Source organism: Phalacrocorax carbo, chromosome 16 (assembly GCF_963921805.1).
Source record: "Phalacrocorax carbo chromosome 16, bPhaCar2.1, whole genome shotgun sequence".
Classification (NCBI taxonomy): domain Eukaryota; kingdom Metazoa; phylum Chordata; class Aves; order Suliformes; family Phalacrocoracidae; genus Phalacrocorax; species Phalacrocorax carbo.
The window spans coordinates 8410787-8432438 of NC_087528.1; the positions used below are offsets into that span (position 1 = coordinate 8410787).

The window sequence follows — 21652 nt, forward strand, 5'->3', positions numbered from 1 at the left end:
CCTGGCTCCAGCTCTGCACCAGGGCCTCCCGAGGGATGCTGGGGCTCGGGAGGCTGCAAACAGCCCGCCCAGGCACCCGTCCTCCTCACTCGCCGCGGTGCACGGAGGGGCCGGGTGCACGGAGGGCGGGAGTGCCCGGTGCTGGCTTCATACTCTCCATTACCCGCAGGGCAGAGGCTGAGACCCCACCAACTCATCGCAGGAGCCGCACCCTCCATCGCGATCGCGATCCCACCCTTTCTGTCCCTCCACCCGAGCCGTAGCGGCGCTTGCGGGGGCGGGGTTAAGGCCCGGATGAGGAAGTGCGCTCTCACTTCCGGTGTCTGCGAAGAGTTTGTGGCTGTGAGTAGGGGATGGTGGAGGTGGAGGGGGTTCGGCGGAATCCGTCGCCATCCGCGGCCATGCGGGGCTGCGCGGATCCGGGGCGGGCCGGCGGATCAGGGGGGACGCGTGGCGGCTCGGTGGCGGACGGCGGGCGCTGGGCGGCCGTGGGGAGGCCGATGCTGGGCGGTGGGATTGCGCTGACGCCATTTTGGGTTGTTTCTGCCGCAGGTTGGAGCGCTTTGAGCCCCGGGCCGGAACCATGGTGAGGAGGGGGCGCTTGGGGGGCCGGGGAGGGCACAGCTGCTGCTGTTGGGAGAGAGGCTATCCCTTATCTGGATGCAAGGAAGAACATGCTCATGTTCAGCTTGCGGCTGAGTGTGAGCCACCAGTGTGCCCAGGCGGCCAAGGAGGCCAATAGCATCTTGGCATGCATCAGCACTGGTGTGGCCAGCAGGAGCCGGGCAGGGATGGGGCCCCTGTGCTCGGCCCTGGGGAGGCCCCACCTCGAATGCTGGGCTCAGGTTTGGGCCCCTCGGGACAAGAAGGACCTTGAGGGGCTGGAGCGTGTCCAGAGAAGGGCAGCGGGGCTGGGGCAGGGTCCGGGGCACAGGTGTGCTGGGGGGCGGCTGAGGGAGCTGGGGGGGTTTAGCCTGGAGAAGAGGAGGCTGAGGGGAGACGTTATTGCTCTCTGCAACTGCTTCAAAGGAGGCTGTAGTGAGCGGGGGGTTGGTCTCATCCTGTCACTTGTTACTTAAGAGAAAAGAGGAAATGGCCTCAAGCTGCATGAGGGGAGGTTTAGATTGGACATTAGGAAAAGTGTCTTTTCTGCAAGAGTGGTCAGGCCCTGGCACAGGCTGCCCAGAGAGGTGGTGGAGTCACATCCCTGGAGGTGTTCAAAAAACATGTAGATGTGGCACTTCAGGGGATGGTTTAGGAGGCCTGGGGGTGTTGCGTTGGTGGTTATACTTGGTGATCGTAGAGGTCTTTTCCAACCTGAATGATTCTATGATTCTAGGAGAGATGCCCCGTGCCCTGGGGCAGCTGCTGGGGGTGGTCTTGGCTGCAGGAGTAGGGACTTGACAGCAATCCCAGGGTGTTCACAGAAGCTGGGGAGCAAGCTTTCGGCCGTTCTTTGTACACTGAGTCTTTGTTTTACTTTTCAGCCTCGCAAAATTGAGGAGATTAAAGACTTTCTGCTGACAGCTAGGAGGAAGGATGCAAAGTGTGAGTGCCAAGGCTGCTGTGTATCTCTGGGGGAGGAGAGAGGTGGGATGCTCTGGCATAGGAGCTGTTCTTTCCTGCCGGAGCAGGGCTGTGGGGCCATACGTCCCCACGGAGGCTGAGGAGCTCCTTGGCTTGGAAGCGCTGAGGGACAGATGGTGCTGAGGCTTTGTCTGGACATGGTGTCGGTGAGCAAAGCCACTCTGGGCAGAGGGATGCTGTGACAGACCCTGCAGGGGCTCGGGTCCAGGACCGGGCTTACCCAGGGGCAGGTGCTCTGACACCTGCTCCCATCTTCCGCTGTTCCTTATCCTGCAGTGCTCTGGCTGAGCCCCAGCTGCAGCTTGCTGGAAACTTTGCAGATGTCATCCTGCCTCTGACTTGCTGTAGTCTTTGAAAAGCTACGGGGTGTCAGAGGCTGAGGAGTTCTATCAGAATGACAAGTGAATCATACTGCAACTTGAGTTTTCTTTTGTTGCAAATACAAAGACCACTATAATTGAAACACTAGAAATGCCTTGTCTCAGTATTTAATGACGTGTGAAGAGTTTTGCCTCTTCTCTTGCTTATTTGGATCCAACTGTCATGGGGAGAGGCACTTCTACTCTGGAAGCGTTTTGTTAACTCGCCGGTGTGGGCGAGAAAGGATGGTTCAACACCAAAACACTGTTGTAGCTGATGACAGTTGTAAAGCATTTCCCTGCCTTCCAACTTGCTCTGGATTTTGCAGCAGCTCTCCTAGCGCTTTGCTGCCGGGGAAGGAGAGGAGCTGACCACGGCTCTGAGCAAGCTGCTTAGATAAAACAGCTTTAGGGGGATGTGGGGGAGGTCAGAAGCCCTGGCTACGGAGCTCAGACACGCCGCGTTACGAGCTCTGGCGTGGTTGTTCAGCTGCAGGAGATGACGTGGGTAAATAACAAGTCTGGCGTGAACTGTCACGCTCCGCTGAAAATTTGCAGTGCAATAAATATTTCATGTTGCTTGTGAAATGCTGCAGGGAAGCAAAACAGCCTCTGAAATAAAGCTGTTGGCTTTGAGAAACCTCTGTGAGGCGGCAAGTGGAGCCCTCGGACTGGGGCTGTTCCTGTTAGTGATGCCACCTGTAGAAAAAGAAAAACAACTCCTTCATTTGGGTTTTCTGTGGTGCTGGTGGGGCGCGCAGGGCTGTAATCACCTCCCCCCAGCTTGGGTGAGAGGGAGGAGGTGCGGTCGGTCAGTGCTGTCCTGCTGACCGCTTCCTTAATCCTGCAGCGGTCAAGATCAAGAAGAACAAGGACAACGTGAAGTTCAAGGTGCGCTGCAGCCGGTACCTGTACACCCTGGTCATCACGGACAAGGAGAAGGCAGAGAAGCTGAAGCAGTCCCTGCCCCCAGGTATCCCCTGTGTCTGAGGGGCCCCTGTGGGCCTCCCGCTCTCCCAGTCCTGCTGTCCCCCGGCCCCATTCGGGGTCACCCACACGTTTAGGCCCTGCTCGGTTCCACTGTCCCCTGTGCCTGGAACTGATGCCACGGTCAGTTCCTTGCCTGGGTAAACCCTGCTGTTGCCCCTCTTGATTCCCTGGCGTCAGCACTGGTGGGGAGCAGGAGGGCTCTGAGTGCCTGGTCTGTGGCCATGCCACCCACCCGCCCCCGGTGGCAGGTGGTGCAGCCCCAGCCCCTCACAGGCGCTGGGTGAGCCTCCACCTCTCCTGGAGGAGACACCATTCCCCCGGCTGGCTGGCCGGGCAGCGAGCAGGGCCTTTCGTTAACCATTAATGCCTTTAAACCATTAACTCATCTCTTTTTCCTCCCCAGGTTTGGCCGTGAAGGAGCTGAAATGAGCCATTTAACTGTAGGTTTCTCCATGTTTGTTACAATAAAAACCTGAACCGCTCTCCCATGTCCCGTTTGTCTTTGCCCAGGGGCACTGGGCTGAAGCCGCGGGTGTTCTCACTGCTCCAAGGCGGCGGAGGGGCCGAGCGGGCAGATCTCTCGCTGCCCGGCAGGCACCGCTTCCGCAGCACCGGCTGGTGGTGGGGTGCAAGGCGTGCCTGCGGTGGGACGCTGGGGCGGGAGCAAAGCCCCAATGTTCCTCAGCACCCAAGAAGATCGTGGCCATCCCATCCTGCAGCGGGTGCCACCAGGGCACCCACAAGCACGAGATGGGACAGGGACACCCATGCCTTGACTGGGAGCTGGGGCCTCTGCGCCAGGTCCTCAGCAGCGCCAGCGTGTCTCCCTCCTTTCCTATAGCATATGCCCGTATAGTAGGGAGGGGAGGGGGGAGCAGAGCCCCTATAGCAGGGGATGAAGTGGGTTTGGAGTCCCTATAGTGGGGAGGGGAGGGGGGAGCAGAGCCCCTATAGCAGGGGATGAAGTGGGTTTGGAGTCCCTATAGTGGGGTGGGGATGGGGGTTCAGAGCCCCTATAGCAGGGAGGGGAAAGGAGAGCAGAGACCCATAAGCAGGGAGGGGAAGGGGTGTGGAGCCCCTATAGTGGGGTGGGGATGGGGGTTCAGAGCCCCTATAGCAGGGAGGGGAAAGGAGAGCAGAGACCCATAAGCAGGGAGGGGAGGGGGTGTGGAGCCCCTATAGTGGGGTGAGGATGGGGGAGCGGTGCCCTTGTAGCTGGGATGGGAGGGGACACGGGAGCGGAGGCCCTATAGTGGGGAGGGGGTGGGGGAGCCTGTGCCCCTGCAGCCGGGAGGGGAGGGGGTAGCGGAGCCCCTATAGGGGGAGCGCTGAGCTGTGATGGGGTGCGGGGCACCCCGGAGGCGGGGCTGCGGGCGGGGCCGTGGGCGGGGCCGGGCGGGCGGAGCCCCGCGGCGTGGCGGCGCGGCGCCCCCCGCCATCGGCGCCCCCAGCCCGGCGCGGCCCGGCGCCGCCGCCCCGCCATGCCGCCCGCCCGCCCCGAGTACCTGCCGCCCTGGTGGGCCGCCTGGCTGCACGGGCTGCCGCACCGCGGCCTGCGCCTCCAGCCCGTCCCCGCCGCCTTCCGACCGCGGGACCCCGACTACCAGCAGGTACCGATCCCGGGACCCCTGCCCCGCGCCCCCCGGGGGTGGTCGGAGCCCTCCCCGGGCTGGGGTCCCGCTTGCCGGCGGGGTCCTCTCCCCCTACATCCCGCAATGGCCCCTTTCATCCGGCGGCGCCCGGCGCCAGCTCTGATCTCGCGGCCGCACAAAGCGCCCCTTCTTTCCCGGGCAGGCAGCGGGTGCGCGGGGCCCCCCCGCCGGGCCAGCCGGCACCAGCACCCCCGAGAGTACCGCCCCCCCCCCCGGGGAGGGTGTCACCCCTTGCTTTGGTGGTGCTATGCACCCCGCTCCCGGCACCCGCCGTAGCCCCCCAGCACAGACCACCGTGATCCCTAAATTGGGGGGGGGACACACGCGACAGAGCACCGGCACCCCACCACCCCTCGAGGGGGCTGCCGCACCCCGGTCTCCCCGACTCGCAGCTTGACAGCCCTGCGTGGGGACGGGGACGCTTCCTCTTACCCCGTGTGACCGTCCCGTGGGGCGCTGGACGTGGCCGCATCCTGCCCACCACCGGGCGCTCTGCGGCACGTGGCAGCCAGGCCTCTGACTCTTCCCTCTCTCCTTCCCAGTCCCTGCTTTTCCTGGGCTTAGTGGCCGCCGTCTGCCTTGGCCTCAACCTCCTCTTCCTCACCATCTACCTGATTTGCCTGTGCTGCTGCAAGAGGGACCAGGAGCCGGAGACCAAGCGGCCCCACTCCTGCTGTGTCACCTGGATGGCCGTCACCGCCGGGCTCATCTGCTGGTGAGGATGGGGCAGGGGACCCCATGCTGTCCCCCCACCCCATCACCGAGGGGGCTCTATGCTCCAGCCATGAGCCGCCTTAATTAAATCTGTGCAATTAAACGTGGTCCATCCCAGCCTCCTTCCACGCAGCTGCTGATGCCAGGACAGCCGCGGGGACCGGCCACGGGCCAGCCCTGTCCCCATCCCTGCTACAGCCATGCCGCCTTCCCGGCTAATCCTGGGCGGGAGCAGGGCCGGGTTGCTAATCCCAGCCTGGAGCAGATGGCGGGCAGCAGCATAACCCAGCTGGCAGGTCCCGTGCACTCCTGGCCTTAATTGCAACTGGAGCAATTAGGCGAGGGGATGCTTCTTCACCCGGCAGTGCTCTGGTGGCTTTCCAAGCCCATCTCGGTTTTTGGCAGCCTGTGGCTGGAAGGGCCCCCACCAGCCAGCCCATGTGTCCCCCAGCAGGCCTGGCCTGGGGGGGGAGGACACGGGGTGGGACATGGGGCCCTTTTGCTGCCCAGCCACAACCCTCTCACCAGACAAAGGGGCTGGTTTTGCCTGGGCGGAGCGAGATGGCTGCCTGCGAGCATTGTACAGAGCAGGGAAATGGCACTAATGAGCTTGGCGTGCTCCCCCCAGGTCCTCCCGCGCCTCCAGCCTTGGGGCGCCTGCTGGCAGGCAGCAGGGGATGGTTCTGCAGCTCCCCAGGGACTTTGAAACACACACACACACACACTCCCCACTGCCGACAACCACACTGAGCCTGTTTGCAGCCATTAAAGGCCTAATCGTGGTGAATGGGCTGATGTCTGTCAGTTTTATCGGTGTCTGCTGTGGGGAGGGAGGGAGCACCACAGGCATCGGCTGCGTGTGGGCACGTGCCTGGCCGGGGCAGGGGCACATCCCTCCTTGGAGCCGGCTCCGACCTCCAGCACAGTCACAATTCAAGGCCTCAGTCTCTCGGGGTTTGGCTGGAGGAGCTTCAAACCCACCACGTCCAGCCTGTGGAGCAGCTCTGGGCTCGGGTGTCCCCAGGCCCTGTGGGCACAGCAGGGAGCAGGTCCCCACCACAGTGCTGTCCCTGTCCCATCTGCTTTGGCTCTGCCCTGCTGGGGGTGGGGAGGTCCCCCAAAACCAGGATGCTCTGGGGAGTGTCCCCTGTCCAGCTGGTGTCCCCACATCCTCCCTGGCCCCAAGGCAAGGCACTCATGTTGGGGTGAGCATTTCCCTCCCCTCTAATCGGGGGTCCCCTCTCTGCCCACAGTGCGGCCGTCGGCATCGGCTTCTATGGGAACAGCGAGACCAACGATGGGGTGTACCAGCTGCTCTACGCCGTGGACCACGCCAACCACACCCTGACTGGCATCGACTCGCTGGTAGGGCCATGGGGCAGGGTCCCCCATCCGACCTGTCCCTCCATGTCCCCCAGGGTCACGACAATCCTCCGTCCTGGGTTTGGTTAGAGGACTGGGGAGGGAGGCATCCAGCTGGAGGGACCCAGGCGTCCTGCGCTGCTGGCTGAGCCCTGCCTGCTCTGGCCAAGCCCCCGGGGCGGCCGTGCCGTGCTGAGCATGGGAGGGTGACGTCACCCCACAGAATGGGGCCTTTGTGGCCATGAAGGGCCGGGGGGCGGCGGTGGGGCCGGCCCAGGGGATGGATCAGGCTGAAGCGCAGGGGGTCAACGTGGGGCTGCTTTCCTGGAGGGTCGGCATCCTGCAGACTGGTCAAACAGCTCCACCGGGTGCGGGGCTGACGGTGGGGAAGCCCCTGGCATTGTCCTGGCATGGCTGACCCTCCGGCCATCCCCAGGTGGCGGGCACCACGCTGCAGATGCAGGTGGGCCTGGAGCAGCACCTGGTGCGGCTGACGGAGCTCCTGGCTGAACGGGGGGACTACCTGCAGACCCTCAAGTTCATGCAGCAGTTGGCCGGCAGCATTGTCCTGCAGCTCTCGGGGCTGCCCGTCTGGCGGGGCACCAGCGCCGACCTCACCACGCTGGCTGGCCACGTTGCCTACGTTGAGTATTACCGGTGAGCAGGGCTGCGGTGCTGGGCTGCCAGAGCATCTCCCAGCAGGGCTGGGGAGGTGGGCATGTATGATGGAGCTTTCCTCTGTAACCAGGTGGTTGGCTTATCTCCTCTTCTTCATCCTCGTCCTCACCGTCTGCCTCCTGGCCTGCCTGGGGCTGGCCAAGCGCTCCCGCTGCCTCCTCACCACGTGAGTACCCTGTGGGCGGGCTCGGCAGTGCTGAAGCCACCGGTGAGGGCAGAGCTGGACCCCATGGTGTGCTCATCCCTCTTCCCACAGGATGCTGTGCTGCGGGCTGCTGACGCTCATCCTCAGCTGGGCCTCCATGGCCGTAGACACGGCAGCAGCGGTGGTAAGTGGGGCTGGGAGGGGAGGGATGGTACCGGCTGTGCCGGGGCAGAGCCGAGTGCTGCGGACACCCATCCCACCCTTCCCATCCCCAACGATGTCCCTCTCATCCCTACAGGGCACCAGCGACTTCTGTGTGGCCCCAGACAAGTTCATCATGAACCAGACGGAGAGCGAAATCAGCGCGGGTGAGAGCCAGCCACGGGGTGGAGATGTGCTCGGGGCAGGACCCCCGTGCTCTCCCAAAACCTACCTGGGGGTCCAGCGCTCTCTGCTGCTGTGTTGCCCGCCACCACACGGCGCTCTGCCCCCAGGGTGCTCACACCGATGTCTCCCGTTTGCTTTGCAGAGGTGGTTCACTATTACCTGTACTGTGACCAAAGCCTGAGCAACCCCTTCCAGCAGGTATGGGGGAGCCGGCACCCTGCTTTGTGCTGCCTGGGGCAGAGGGTGGCCCTGGGCAGCTCCGTGACTGCTCCCCACACTCGCCCTCCCAGGCTCTCACCGTCTTCCAGCGCTCAATCACCACCATGCAGATCCAGATCCAGGGCCTGATACAGTTTGCACTGCCCCTCTTCCCCACAGCCGAGGTACAGGGTGGGGGAAGCCGGATCCCGTGCCCCCCCTCCGCTCCCCATCCTGCCCAGCACTGCCCTGACCCCCCTCTCTCCTGCAGAAAGACCTGCTAGGGGTCCAGCAGCTCCTCAACTCCTCAGAGACCAGCCTGCACCAGCTCACAGCCATGCTGGACTGCCGGGGGCTACACAAGGTAAGGGGGAGCCTGAGACAGGGGTGTCACAGCTCCCAGGGTCACCCCTTCTGCTGCCACCAGCCCTGCCCTGTCCTGTCTCCCACTGCAGGACTACCTGGACGCCCTTATCGGCATCTGCTACGACGGGGTGGAGGGTTTGCTCTATCTGGTCCTCTTCTCCCTGCTGGTGGCCGCCTCCTTCTCCACCATCATTTGTGCCACGCCACGCGCATGGAAGCACTTTGCTGGCCGGTGGGTCTGTCCATGGCCCCTGCCCACGCAGCCACCTTGCCTTCACTGGGGGATGCGAGGCTGCGTGTGTGGCACAAGCCGGGCATGGGGGAACTGCCTTTGGGGCCGGGGGGGTGAGTGCCGGTGCCTTGCCTCGCTGCAGGGACCGGGACTATGACGACATGGACGAGGAGGACCCCTTCAACCCACAGGCTCGTCGCATCGCTACCCACAACCCAGCCCGGGGGCAGCTCCGCAGCTTCTGCAGCTACAGCAGCAGCCTGGGCAGCCAGAGCAGCCTGCACCCCCCGGCGCAGACCATCTCCAACGCCCCTGTCTCCGAGTACATGTGAGACCCCCTTCCTTGGAGGTGCTGACCCTTGGGTCCCCCCCATCTCAGGGATGGAGCCTGACTCCATGTCAGGGGCATGGGACAATGGTGGGGTCTTGCCATGCCCCCCACTCTGACAGGCTCTCCCCCGCCAGGAACCAAGCTGTGCTCTTCGGTGGAAACCCGCGCTACGAGAACGTCCCCCTGATCGGCAGAGGCTCTCCTCCTCCCACGGTACGGTGGACGGCTGAGGCCAAGTCCTTCTTGTGATGCCCAGTGGGCTGAGGGGGGTGGTTAGCTGGGTGGCAAGGAGCCCACTCTGCCTCCTCAAAAAACAACTCGCCCAGGGCACTGATGAGGTCTGCTGGGGTGGGGACGGGGGGGGGGTGGGTGAGCTCAGCCCCCTCCTCCTGCCCTTGCAGAGGACGTGCCCCATCTGCGAGCGCATCCCTCCTGCCCGTCTTGCTAACCCAGTTCCCAGCTGGCCCGTGGAGGCTGCAGGGAGAGGTCACCAGCCACATGCTTGGAGGAGACCAAAATAGCCTTCCTTTCAGCTGCTCTTCTCTGCTTTATTTCTTATTTATCCTGACTTTCAAAGGATGCTTTCCGCAGTCACCCGTGCACGTTTACATTTCCTCGCTGTTATGTTTAAACCCACCCTGTCTGTTAATGCCTGCTTTTTTTTTTTTCTTGTCTTGTCTTTTTTTTTTTTGCATCAATTATTTTGGAGCTAAGTTGCCCATCAAGAGTAAGTTCATCCGCTTCCTTCTCCCTCCTGATCCTGGGGCAGCAGCTGGGTTCCCCACCTCCTGCCTCGCCTCAGTGCCTCCCTCCATCCCCTTTCCCATGGGGCTGGTTTGCTTTTGGGAAGAATGCAGGGGGCTCGGGAGGGACAGGACCACATTTTGTTCGCGTTGTGGCCCAGGTACAAGAGGCTGTACGGCTCCCGTATGTTGGGAATGGAAACCATCCCCATCTTCATCCCCTTCTCCGTGCAGTTTTTTCCCTTCCCTTTCTGACAGCATTTAATCTGCTTCGATGCCTCCACCCGAAGCAGTAATGCCCCGCCGGCTCAGCCCTTGCGGGCACGGTGGTAACACCGCGGTGGGGCTGGACATGCTGCCGTGGCGGGGACACCACATTCGGCTCTTCCAGGGAAGATTTTTGCCATCAGGTGAAAGCATGGAGCCGCGCCAGCGCGGGAGGCTGTAATCCGATTGTGCAGACCTGGCAGCTGGCGAGCTTCTTCCCTGAGGGGGGGATTAATTTGAGCACTTCTCCCCGCCCTGAATGGTCTAATTTAACCAGGATTCAGATCCCTGAGGAAGGACTTTCACGGTCCAAAATAACAAACTCAGAATAATCTTCCTTAATGCCTGGCTGGGGTGTCCCTCCTTCCTGCAAAATGTCGGTGGGGTGTGGGGTGCTGGAGTTTTTGGCCTCTGCCCTGGGCTTGCCGCTACCCCCTTCCTAGTGCGGCGGGGGGACCTTGCCCTGCCTGGTGAGCCCCGGGAGGTTCAGCCTGCAGCGGTGCTGGCACAGGCACCTGGTGAGCCGTGGCACACCCCGGGACAGGGAAGATCAGGGGCAAAACCCAGCTCAGCTGCCGCAGAGACCCAGCACCAAGCCTGGGTGCTCCCGTGTGTCAGGGCTGAACCCCATCCTGTTCCACCACCATGCCAGCCCAAGCCGGTGCCTGCAGTGCCACTGTCCCCGTGGCAGTGCAGGGAGGGCAGCTCAAGCCTGTGGCTGGCATCCTGGTGCGAGCTCGTCTGGATTGGATGCATCCAGACTCAGTGATGGGGCTGAATTTGCTGCCAGGCTGGAGTTGGGAAGGTGGAGGACAAACCTGGGCAATGTCCTGGCAGTGCAGGAAGGATCAGAGCAGAATCTGAGGCACAGGAGGCATCTTGGCTGGTGGGTCTTTTCCCTTCCAGTCCTTGAAGAGGCAGTGACCATAGTCTGCCCCCCTTACCCATGGCAGCATGGCAGATTAATTGGGGATTAATACAAACAGGAAGCAATCTTCCCACTCCATCCTCAGGCTTTCTCTGGCAGCTCAGCGGCATGTGGCAGCACAGGATTGCGCTGGATGTGGCTGGTGGGGGCTCCGCGGGGTGTGCCATGGGTTGGGGGTGCGCTGACACCCATGTCCTCTCCTTGCAGTACTCCCCGAGCATGCGAGCCACCTACCTGTCCGTCACCGATGAGCACATCAGGCACCACAACACTGAGTTCCCAGCCTAACACACTCGCCCCGAGCAGCTCATGGGAGGAGAAAATGCCACCGGCGTTTCTGTAACGGAAACCAAAGACACCTCGAAAAGACACGGTGGGAAGCCCACAGCCGGAGGACGAGCCCCGGCAGTGGGGAGCCCTGTGCCCACCATGTGCTCTGTGCACCCTTCTCTCCCCCTCGGCAGCTTCCGCTCAGTCTCAAGTCTTCCTGCCTTAGGGCTGACAGCAACTCCGGGGCCGAAGGCCAGCCAGCAGCGGGGCAGTGCCACGGCCGGGCTCCTGGTGCGCCGGGAAGACCGGAGATGCTTCACAGCCCTGCGTTGGCTTCTCCTTTCCCTTCCCGTCCACAGCAGCTCGGGGATGTTTTATGCCACGGAGGGAACCCTTCTCCAGTTCCCTCTGCCTGAAGTGCAAAGCCTGGGACCACAGGCTGCCCCCAGCACCAGCCCCTTGGGGAGGGGTCCGGGGCAGCAGCTCCTTCACTCCCGTAGCAATGCAGTACCAACCACTAGTGATCCCAGCCCCTTCCCGGCACCCACGGCGGCCTTGCCACCCCCCAATGGTGACACCAGCTGCTCCCCTCTGCCACGCTCCTGCTCTGCACAGGCAGAGCTGGCTCCCTGTTCCCCTCTCGCTGCCCCCTGCCCCAGCTAGAGCCACCCTGGGTTCGGAGACTGTAGAATTAGGGATGTTTTGGCCTTGCTGGTTTTCCTTTGCTTTGCTTCTGGGTTTTATGAGTTCTCTGCAGGGCAGAGGTACAGTTTGACTCACTGCCTCTGTCCCAGCATGGTTTTACCGCAGTGCATGTTGTTAGCAGGTTTTTGGCTGGTTTGTAGGCTCTTTTTGGTGGTTTGACTCCCCGGGGCAGGCAGACCGGCAGAGTGGGCTGGGGCAGGCTCCCCTCCTTCTGCAGGACAGCCCTGGGGTAAGCACGAATCCCCTGGGAAACAGTTAGGGACTACTCAGGTGTCTCTGGGGCAGGATGCAGTCCCAGGGAAGGGAAGGCATACTCCTGCCACCCTGCCTGGCTTACCTGGCAGCCAGGGCTTCAGTCTAGGCCAGGGTACAGCTCTGGGAGCCAAGGAGCTGGGGGAACCAGCGTGGGCCAAAACGGATCCTTTGTGGCTGCCCATTTCAGCACAGGCTGCCCTGGGAACCTCGGGAGGATGCAAGCAAAGGCTCCTTCCCCACAGCAACCCCTCCACCATGGGCAGGGAGAGCCTCCTGCTCCATCCCACCAACTGGGGATGGAGCCAGATCTCCCAGCCCAAAGGGTGCAGACAGGCTGATGGGTGTTTTCTTGCCCGCTCACCCTCTGGGCCCTCTCCTCCCTCCCAGGGCGAGTTCAGCTCTCATAACCACATTCTGCACTGGGTCTGGGTCTGCTCCAGGGCTCTTCCCCACTGCAAAGGCTGTACCCATGGTGCGGGAGGGCAAAGGCTTTCCCTCTGATTGCAGTTAGCAGCCGCCTCCTGTGTTGCTGGTGGTGGCAATCCATCCCTTCCTCCCTGCTTTGACTAACAGTGCTGCAGCTGGGCAGACCCCGGGGTGGCCAGGGGCTGTCACCCTCGGGAGAGCCGGGGGGGTCTTACTTGATAGCAGTGACTCACTGTGTCTTTTAAAGATAACTTGTACATACCCTTTGGTCCCCTAACGTCGTCTATCCGTGTTAAGTGTGACTAGCATTACTTGCTGTTGGAAACTTCCAGGGGTTTGATTGGTTTGGGTTTGGGTTTTTGTTTTGTTGTTTTTCTTCCCCCCCCCCAGCTTTTAATGTTTTAACGTAACGGTACTGGTAGAAGAGCTGTTTTTAAACTTTTAAACGCATGTGAACTAACCTCATTAGGACTCCAGGAGCTGGAGTCCGGCCTGATTTGTATGTGCCCTTTGGGGAAACGACAATAAACACTTGTACTAAACTTATCTCCTCCTTGTGGGTTTCACCAGGCTGCCCTGCATCTGCCGCTACTTCGCTTGCCCTGCTCGAGTTGCACACCGTCCTGGTGTGCCGGCTCTGCCGGGCCGGGACTCTTCATGGCCAGTGCAAAGGCATGGCTGCAAGCGCTGTCCCAGCACTTCATGCAGTCAAAGCGGTTTTTCATAGGGCTTAAATCCCATGGCTGCAATTTGGAGTGGTTTTGGCTGGGGGGTTGGGGTGGGGGGTGTCATGCCTGGAGTGGTTTCAGGAGCGTCAGTGCTGGGGAGTGGGGGGGTCACAGGCTCTGGGGGTGCAGCGTCCATGTCCTTGGTGCAACGGGAGGGGTGGTTGCTGCTGGGGCTGGCAGGTGACCACAGGGTCCCTGGATGCACTGAGCCCTGGGAAGGGTATCGAGAGCTGCATCTCCTGCTCCTTTCCCAGCCGTTCTCATGTCGGAGTGAGCGTGGGCACATGGGGAGCAGCACCGTCTCCTGCTGCCAGCCCCTGGGCTGCCAGTGGGCACCGGACCTGGGGGACCCCAGGCCTCCAGGGCCCTGCAGCAATGGCTGTGTGCTGCAGCCCAGGGGCGGGGGGGGGGGGAGGCGCAACCCCCGCCGGCCGCAGGGACGTCGTGGCACCCACACAGCAGCCCCCCCAGGAACCTGGGGGAGAAACCACAGCTTTCCCCCCATGGCTGAGGGCTGCGGCAGGAGGGGCGCTGGGGGAGCAGCAAGGGTAGCCCTGCCAAGGATTGGGCTCCCCTGGCTGGAGGGAGCAGGCCACCGCCCCGTCCCCACACGTGGAGCTGGGGCCCAGCCTGGATTTCCGCCCCCCCCCCCAGCTGGAAGCCGCTGCCGCGCCCACTCGCTGTGCTAATTGCGCCCCCGTCATTAGCCGGGCTTTGCCCTCCCAACATGGCGGCAAGCGGCGGCTGTCACGTGACACCACCACCACGACCTTCCCAATATGGTGGCCGCTGTCACGTGGTCGCGTTGCCAGGCAACGGCAGACGCAGTCCTGCCAGTGCCTACCAGTAAGGCCGCGCTTGGGGAGGCCTGGCCTCGCTGGGACGCCAGGGTGTCCCCTGTCCTGCTGGGCCCCCTCTGCGGTCCCGATCCCTTTCGGGGACCCCCCAGCAGGGCCGCCATGGACATCATCTACGTGTACACGCGCAAGCGCAGCGAGTTCGGCCGACCCTGCAGCTTCTCCGATTGCCCAGCCAAGGTCAACGTGGACATCCCCCCCGACCCCAGCATGGCCAGCAGCTTCATCCTGAGGAACCCTGTAGACAGCTACGTCCAGCACACCAGCGACATGTCAGAGCATGAGGTGAGGGCTGCCCACCAGCCATGGAGGGCTTCCCAGGCTGCTGCTCTGCAGAGCAGCACCATACAAAGGGGAAAAGTGGTGGTTTTTACCCATTCGGCTCCACCTCTTGCTCTCCTTTCTCCATGCCACCCCCCCAGGTCAACACTGAGAGGGTGGAGGTGGAATCCCGTGGTGTCAACCACACAGAGGGCGGCTGGCCCAAAGACATCAACCCGCAGGAGGTGGAACAAACCATCCGCTTCAGGAAGAAAGTGGAGAAAGATGAAAACTACATCAACACCATCACACACCTCAGCACCGTAAGGCCCTGTCCATCCCGCCTTCTCACCTCCCGCTCCCAGAACCCCCCTTGCCAGCCTGCTGCCGGCTCCCTCACCTAGGCAGCTCCCAGAGGCACGGCCTCTGCCTGTGCTGTCCCTGCAGCTGATGGAGCACTGCGTCAAGCAGAACAACGCCATCAACATCTATGAGGAGTACTTCGGAGAGGAGGAGCTGGCAGAGGTAGAAGACGAGCCCCCCTCCGCAAAAACCATCAATGTCATCAGGTAGGACAACAGCTGGGCTCACCAGGCTCTCCAGATCCACAGCAGGCTACTGCATATTAAACTGGCTTTGGACACAAAGGAGGTGGAAAATCCAGTGGCTTTAGAGTAGTGCTGGATCAGTTTATGCATGGAGAGACCTACCGCAGCCCCCTTGCTCCATAACTCCATCTGTTCCTCCTCTCCCTGCTCGGGTGCTTTGGAGATAAATACCACCATCCAAGGACAGACGCAGCTCTGAGCATCTTCTAAGAGTGCTTTAGACAGGTTTCATTTGGGGTTGTGGGTTTTTTTGGTGCCTCAGAGATTATTTTCAAATGTCAGGGGCAGTAGGTGATTTCTAGAAGTCAGATCCAGTAACAGAATTGGTTTCTTAGAAACGTATAACTGGAAAGACTTTGTTAAATCGTTCACTCTTCTCCCCCCTCCCAACCCCCAAGAGAGTCATTTCCTGCACTTAGTGCTCAAGGGCTGCAGCTTGTTTTAATTGTGATTCCCACAGTTGCCTTTGGGAGACAGTCACCCCAGGGCGTGGCAAAGCTGTTAGCAAACTAACATCTTTCTTTGATGTCCTGTTATCAAAAAGGGATCCAAATGTAACCAAGAGGACAGCCACGCATCTCTCCTGGCACCCTGACACATGCAACAAACTGGCAGTGGCTTATTCCAGCCTGGAGTTCCAGCAAAACATGAAAGACATGAGCTTTGACTCATACATCTGGGATCTCGGTAAGGGGAAGGGAAAACTCACCAGTCAGTAATGCTGCCGCAGCGGAAGCACTTTGTGTCTTCAAAGAGTGTAATGAAGTCTCACAGTGCTCTGGAGGGGGTGAACAGGGGTTCGGTTTCTGCTTTGCCCACAGATCAATCCTCGGAAGGGGAGAAATGGGACCTGAAAGCTGGCCAACAGGTGGAAAATAACCACTAAAATCCCACTATATGACTTCATGAGCTAGAGTGCCTGTGACCACAACAGGCAGCTAAGCCACACTCCTCTTATGTCGGTCATGTCTTTATATGGTTCACTTGTGCTTGATTAAGAAAGAAAGAGGCAGCATAAGCCTAGGCTGAGAATTTCCCTGTTCTGCCAAAGACTCTCTTAGACCTATTGTATGTTGGATTGAAAAACACAAAGAAGAGGGGTCGGGGTACCCGGGGTTGAGGTACCACAGCTCTGTCCCCAGGCTAGCAGGCGAGGACAGGTCAGCTCCCTTCCCTGGCTAAGGCGAGGCATCCTGGTGACATGGCCACCTCATCCAGCATGGCTGGGCAAGCACCAGCGTGGCAGGGAGCCAAGTGTGGGGGAGCAGGGTACAGTATCAGGAGGCTGGTTAGAGGCGGGGTGTTCACCCTCTGGACTGCCTTTGTGCTTTGCTCTTTTTTCTCCCTTCTTGGCAGAAAACCCCAACAAGCCAGAGCTCGTTCTCAAGCCATCATCCCCGCTCGTGAGCCTGGAATACAACCCCAAAGACTCACATGTCCTGGTGGGAGGATGCTACAACGGGCAGATGGGTAAGGAAGATGGATTAGGCATGAGGCCATACTAACAAGGGCCTGGCTTCATTTTAATTCATCAAGAGCGTGGTTCCAACACTGCTACACTCACAGAGGACGTAATGTCATTAGTGCTGTGGCTGGGAATACCCTGAGCATGGCCTGAAGCCCTCGTGCTTGGCGTGCAGAGGGCAGGCATGTGCTCACCTGAGCAGTTACCAGGGGAGGGGAGGACACTGTGCTTGTGAGCCCTTTGCAGGCACTCAGGGCATCAGGGCAGCTGCGGCCACAGCGGGAGCCCAGCAGGGACTGCTGGATCAGACAGCTGAGCAGCACATGTGCTGTGCTCCCACCTCACCCACGGCCCCGTATCTTTGCATGGCAAAAGCCCAGGCAAGCTGCTGTCGTTTCATGCACTGAATTGTTCTTGTGCTATTGTTTGAAGTGCTTGGAAAAGGGCCCCTCTTTGCCAGCTTCATTTATGGCTTTGTTGTTTACTTGGCCATGCAAACCCTTTGATTTAATTGCACTCGTTTTGATGTTTTCCTTGCCATTTGCAGCAGCAATCAGATCTGAGAGGGCATGCATTACGGGGCTGTTACTGCACGCTCCACAGGTGATGGCGGGGAGGGGTCCCCCCCCATCCTTTGCAGCTTTCCCCAGGCGTGTGGCACGGGCCCAGCAGAGCACACTCCGTCACATCCGATTGCCTAATTAGAAGTGAGCAAGAGGGAGCGCGTGCAACTCGGTGCCACTGCAGCCCAGCTGCCTCACCTTTGCTGAACCGTGGCCTGTTCTGCGCTGTGGCTTGCCCTCTGCCACATGTCAGAGGCAGAGATAAGAAAGGATGGCTGCTGCTTTCCGCAGGGGACCTGCCTTCGTTAGCCAGGGCCCTTCAGGCATGCAGGAGGGGAGCACAGCGAGGGTCAGGTCACACAGGCTGGTTTTTTAGCAGCATCGAGTGTAAGAGCCACTGTTTGGAGTTGACAGGGGGCTGGGGGCTGCTTAGACCATGTCTGGTCCTGCTGCAACCCTTTGTGCAGAACAGAGGGGAGCCAGCGGGATTTATTGTCTCTGGGGACTGTAGTGCATCTGCCAGAGAGAGAGGATCACTGAAGAAATGCTGCAGCTATTTAGTACGTTACCACCATCTAGCTTGGCCTTTGCAGAGGTACAAATTGCATTACCACTCAGAGTAGGCATCCCTGCGAGTGATCCCAGCAGCAGCCTCTCAGTCCGCGGGGCATGTGCGTGGTTCTTTTGGGGCTGGGAAGTGCAGGGAGAGCACGTGATGAGGTTTGCTCCCCATTCTGGCTTAGGCAGTGGGCAGCATCTCCTCAGGGAAACACGTGGCAAGCAAAAGAACCAGGCAAGGGAGCTGGTTCACATCTTGATAGCTCCTTTTCCTTCCCAGCCTACTGGGACACCAGGAAAGGGGGGCTGCCTGTGGAGGTGTCCACTGTGGAGGTCAGCCACAGGGACCCCGTGTACGGAGCCATCTGGCTGCAGTCCAAAACAGGCACCGAGTGCTTCTCAGCCTCCACCGACGGGCAGGTAAAGGGCAGGGGCAGGGCAGGGTGCTGGGCACTCACACAGGGGCCGCGCTGGCAGGCTCCGACAGCCCAAAAGAGCTTCCCCTGCCTGCGCTGCCCCTCTCCACCCATGGCAGCACGGGAACCATGCCCCCAGCCTGGCAGCACAGCCTGGCACACGGCAGCTGCCTGGCTCCAGGACACTCCCCACGGCTGAGCCAGGAGCAGCCCCTGCCCCACAGCCCCACCTGCTGCTTGTCCCGTGCAGGTCCTGTGGTGGGACATCCGCAAGCTGACCGAGCCCACTGAGACGCTGGTCTTGGACATCACCCGGCAAGGGCTCCTGGAGAACGCTCTGGGTGCCATCACGCTGGAGTTTGAGCCCACCATGGTGAGTCTCCCTGCTCTGCCGTCAGGATCACCCTGCCTGCACACAACTGGTATCTTCACCTGGGCAGGAGCGTGAGCCAAGCCAAACCCCCACAGGCAGGGCTCCAGGGGCACGGCACAAGTGTCTGATGCCCAGAGTGACCCAGAGCCCCGTGCCGCAGCTTGCAGCATGTTTTCACCCATCTTTAAGAATTAGGAGTAGATGTTCTCCCAAAACACAGGGCGTTGCTGGCATTTCAGTCTCTAAATCCCCCAGATCATGGCAGGTCCCAGGGCTCTGTTCTCCCCAGACACTGGCTGCAGCAGACTCCCCCTGCTCAGACAGCAAAGCCCTTTGCTGCCCCACTGCCCCCTGCACCATGGGGTCCCCAGCCTGCTGACGGCTGCTCTCTCCTGCTCCCACCCTCAGCCCACCAAGTTCATGGTGGGCACAGAGCAGGGCATCATCATCGCCTGCAACCGCAAGGCCAAGACACCCCCTGAAAAAATCACCAGCACCTACAGTGGCCACCACGGACCTGTCTATGCACTGGGCAGGAACCCTTTCTACCCCAAAGTCTTCCTGACAGTCGGTGACTGGACTGCCCGAATCTGGTCGGAGGAGACCAAGGAATCAATTATGTGGACAAAGTAGGTGTCAGTGTGCATTTGCACTGCAAAATATCTTCTTTTTTGTGGAAGAGCATGTTCAGGGCGGGTGACCAGCAGGGTCTGGTCTGCTCGGGTCAGGCAGAAGGTGGTGGGATGGTCACCAAGGCAGAGCAGTGCCAGCATGGCCAAGGGCACTGGAATGGAGGGTGCCCAGGGCTCTTGGCTGAAGGCTCTGTGCAGGCAAGCAGCCAAGGGGCCACGGGAATAGAGGCCATGAGCCCATCCCCGCTGCATCGGGTCTGCCCGTAGGTACCACCTCTCCTACCTGACGGACGGGTGCTGGAGTACCGTGAGGCCGGCTGTCTTCTTCACCACCAGATCGGACGGGACTCTGGATGTCTGGGACTTCCTCTTCAAGCAGAACGATCCCTCCCTCAGCCTGAAGGTCAGGTCGCAGCAGCTCTGGGTGCCTTGCCCTGAGAGGGGAGTGGGGGCTGCCCCCGGCCAGTGCTGGCAGCAGGGTGCTTGGCAGATCTGCCCTGCCCTGCACGGAGCAGGCACAGCCAGGGGACAGGGTCTCATCCTGCCTGCACAGAGCTCAGGATAAGCTCCATCACGCAGCAGTTGTCCCCTCAGCCCTGAGCTGTGCCTAGAGCCCAGTGTGCCCGAAAATTTGCATATAGGCTCCTGTTACTGGCAAGCGTGTGGATTTGCCTGTCAGCTCGTTCTGCCTGACTTCCCCTGTAGGGCATCACATCAGGGCTAAGTGCCTCCATCTACCCATCCTCCATCCACAGGTCTGCGACGAGCCCCTCTCCAGCCTGCGCCTGCAGGACAATGGTTGTGTCATTGGCTGTGGCTCAAAGCTGGGCACTGTCACCCTGCTGGAAATCTCCTCCGGGCTCTGCACCCTCCAGAAGAATGAGAAGACCCTGGCCACCGCTGTACGTGTGATTCGGGCCACAAGCCCCTGTGCCAGGTCACAGCGAAGCCCTCAGCACTGGTGGCATGGCACTGGCCCCGTGCGCAGCAGCTCTGCCAGCAAGCCCTGCGCTGTCCCTGCGCAGAGCACGCTGTCCCATGGGCTGCCCTGCTCGGCCCTGCACCCCTCAGCTCCAACCCCACCCTAGATGTTTGAGCGGGAGACGAAGCGAGAGAAGATCCTGGAGGCTCGGCACCGGGAGCTGCGGCTGAAGGAGCGCGCCAGGTCGGAGGGCCAGGAGACGGAGGTGGAGGAGGAGCTGGTGGAGGGTCCCCACGAGGTGCTTGACCGTACCCGCAGGGAGTTCTTCGAGGTCATCAGAGTAGAGATGCAGAGGAGGGCACAGGCAGAGACCCAGTGCCTGCATGGCAAGGTACCGGGGCAGGACAGACCGAAAAACACAGCAGGGACTCCCTGCCATGGGGCAGGGGACATGGGTCAGCCTCTGCCTTTCAGGTTAAAGACCATGTGGGAGAGGAGGGCGCTGCACTGGGAGAAGAGAGCCAGCTGCCTAAGGACAAGGAAGAGGAGGAGGAGGAGAGGGATGCTGTCCAGGTCAGTGCACTCCAGCTTTGTGTTGCTTTCCCCCTCCTTGCTAGGGTTGCTGCTCTGTGGCTCCTGCAGGGATGAGGCTGCTGTCCCCGAGCCAAGCAGAGCTCGTGGGGTCTCTGCCTCTGCGGGATGGCGAGCAGAGGGCCCTGCACAGCTCCCTGACCCCACGCCTGTTCCCTCTGCAGGAGCTGTAGCCGAGAAAGGACTGGTGGGTCACACAGAAACCCTCGCATTGGTCACAGATGCTCCCTGGCCCTTCGCCTTCCTGATGTTTTTTTTCTTCAGGGTGAATAAACAGGAGTTTTCCACATCACATTTCCTGTTTTGTCACAGCAGGGTTGAGCCAAGGGTGGGAAAGTTGCGTCCTCTCGTTCTTCGTCTCCCCTCCTCAGGCCAGGCCACAGATCAAAGCCAGCTGCTGACCACGGCAGAGCACCCGTGGCAGCAGGGTGTCCCAAGGAGCAGGGCAGAGCAGGCCAGCTCGTGGCAGCAGTGGGGTACCAGCACAGCATTGTGCCCCTTCCCAGCTGGAGAGTGATGCTGAGCAAAGCCCCATACCCCAGCCTGCTGATACCTGCTGATACCCCTGCGAGAGCAGCCTGCAGCGCCTGGGCTGGGGTTATCAGCGCTGGGTAAACAGCCCGGCCGGTATCGCCTGCTTACCCACCTGTCAGTTATTAACCAGCTGCTGGTTGTGGCACAGCTGTCGGCAGAGGGATGGGGCCAGCGTGCAGCCGGCATCCTGTGTGCCGGGGCTGGGGTTGAGCCCGCCTGGCAGGACCCATCCCCAGGCTCTGCTTGGGGGCTGGAGGGTGGCCAGGAGCTGTTGAAGCCATCCCAGCTGTGGGGTGGGTGCACTGTGGAGCGGCTGGGTGTGGGTCCTGTCCTGGCAGTGTGGCAGAAGGAGAGGACAGGTCACCTGCTGCCATGGGACTGAGGGGGGTGACAGAGCTCACCGTCCCCCAGCCCCGAGCTGAACACTGCCGTGTCCCAGCACAGCCGGCTCACAGGCTGGGAAGTGCTGCCCGAGCAGCCTTGCAGCTCAGCCAAGTGCCTTGTTAAGGGCCAGCCCTAATTGTACCAGCAGCCAGGAAAGGCATTTCT

At 61.0% G+C, this 21652-nt stretch overlaps 3 protein-coding genes across 6 annotated transcripts; all 3 read left to right on the forward strand.

Annotated features, from left to right (window-relative positions):
- Positions 1 to 231: 231 nt before the first annotated feature.
- Positions 232 to 3418, forward strand: RPL38 (ribosomal protein L38). The gene is made up of 5 exons (XM_064467018.1): positions 232 to 342; positions 553 to 586; positions 1488 to 1548; positions 2797 to 2919; positions 3340 to 3418. Exons 2-5 carry the CDS (start codon positions 584 to 586, stop codon positions 3363 to 3365), a joined length of 213 nt encoding a protein of 70 aa, XP_064323088.1. The 5' UTR covers positions 232 to 342; positions 553 to 583; the 3' UTR covers positions 3366 to 3418.
- A 900-nt stretch (positions 3419 to 4318) lies between these two features.
- Positions 4319 to 13141, forward strand: TTYH2 (tweety family member 2). Of its 4 annotated transcripts, none has more exons than XM_064466849.1 (14): positions 4319 to 4546; positions 5131 to 5303; positions 6556 to 6667; positions 7101 to 7321; positions 7413 to 7508; positions 7599 to 7671; positions 7786 to 7855; positions 8017 to 8072; positions 8165 to 8257; positions 8344 to 8436; positions 8528 to 8670; positions 8813 to 8998; positions 9136 to 9214; positions 10155 to 11119. In XM_064466849.1, exons 1-14 carry the CDS (start codon positions 4418 to 4420, stop codon positions 10341 to 10343), a joined length of 1713 nt encoding a protein of 570 aa, XP_064322919.1. In that variant the 5' UTR covers positions 4319 to 4417; the 3' UTR covers positions 10344 to 11119. The 4 variants fall into 4 exon arrangements, with proteins under 4 accessions (XP_064322919.1, XP_064322920.1, XP_064322922.1 ...); XM_064466852.1 differs by lacking the exon at positions 10155 to 11119 and adding an exon at positions 10003 to 10137 and having other exon boundaries at positions 4320 to 4546; XM_064466851.1 differs by lacking the exon at positions 10155 to 11119 and adding an exon at positions 11147 to 13141 and having other exon boundaries at positions 4322 to 4546.
- A 1006-nt stretch (positions 13142 to 14147) lies between these two features.
- Positions 14148 to 20858, forward strand: DNAI2 (dynein axonemal intermediate chain 2). Its single transcript, XM_064467072.1, has 13 exons — positions 14148 to 14465; positions 14603 to 14764; positions 14889 to 15010; positions 15594 to 15736; positions 16406 to 16519; positions 17916 to 18055; positions 18302 to 18424; positions 18833 to 19053; positions 19324 to 19459; positions 19812 to 19958; positions 20145 to 20369; positions 20453 to 20551; positions 20734 to 20858. Exons 1-13 carry the CDS (start codon positions 14283 to 14285, stop codon positions 20740 to 20742), a joined length of 1824 nt encoding a protein of 607 aa, XP_064323142.1. The 5' UTR covers positions 14148 to 14282; the 3' UTR covers positions 20743 to 20858.
- The last annotated feature ends 794 nt before the right edge of the window (positions 20859 to 21652 follow it).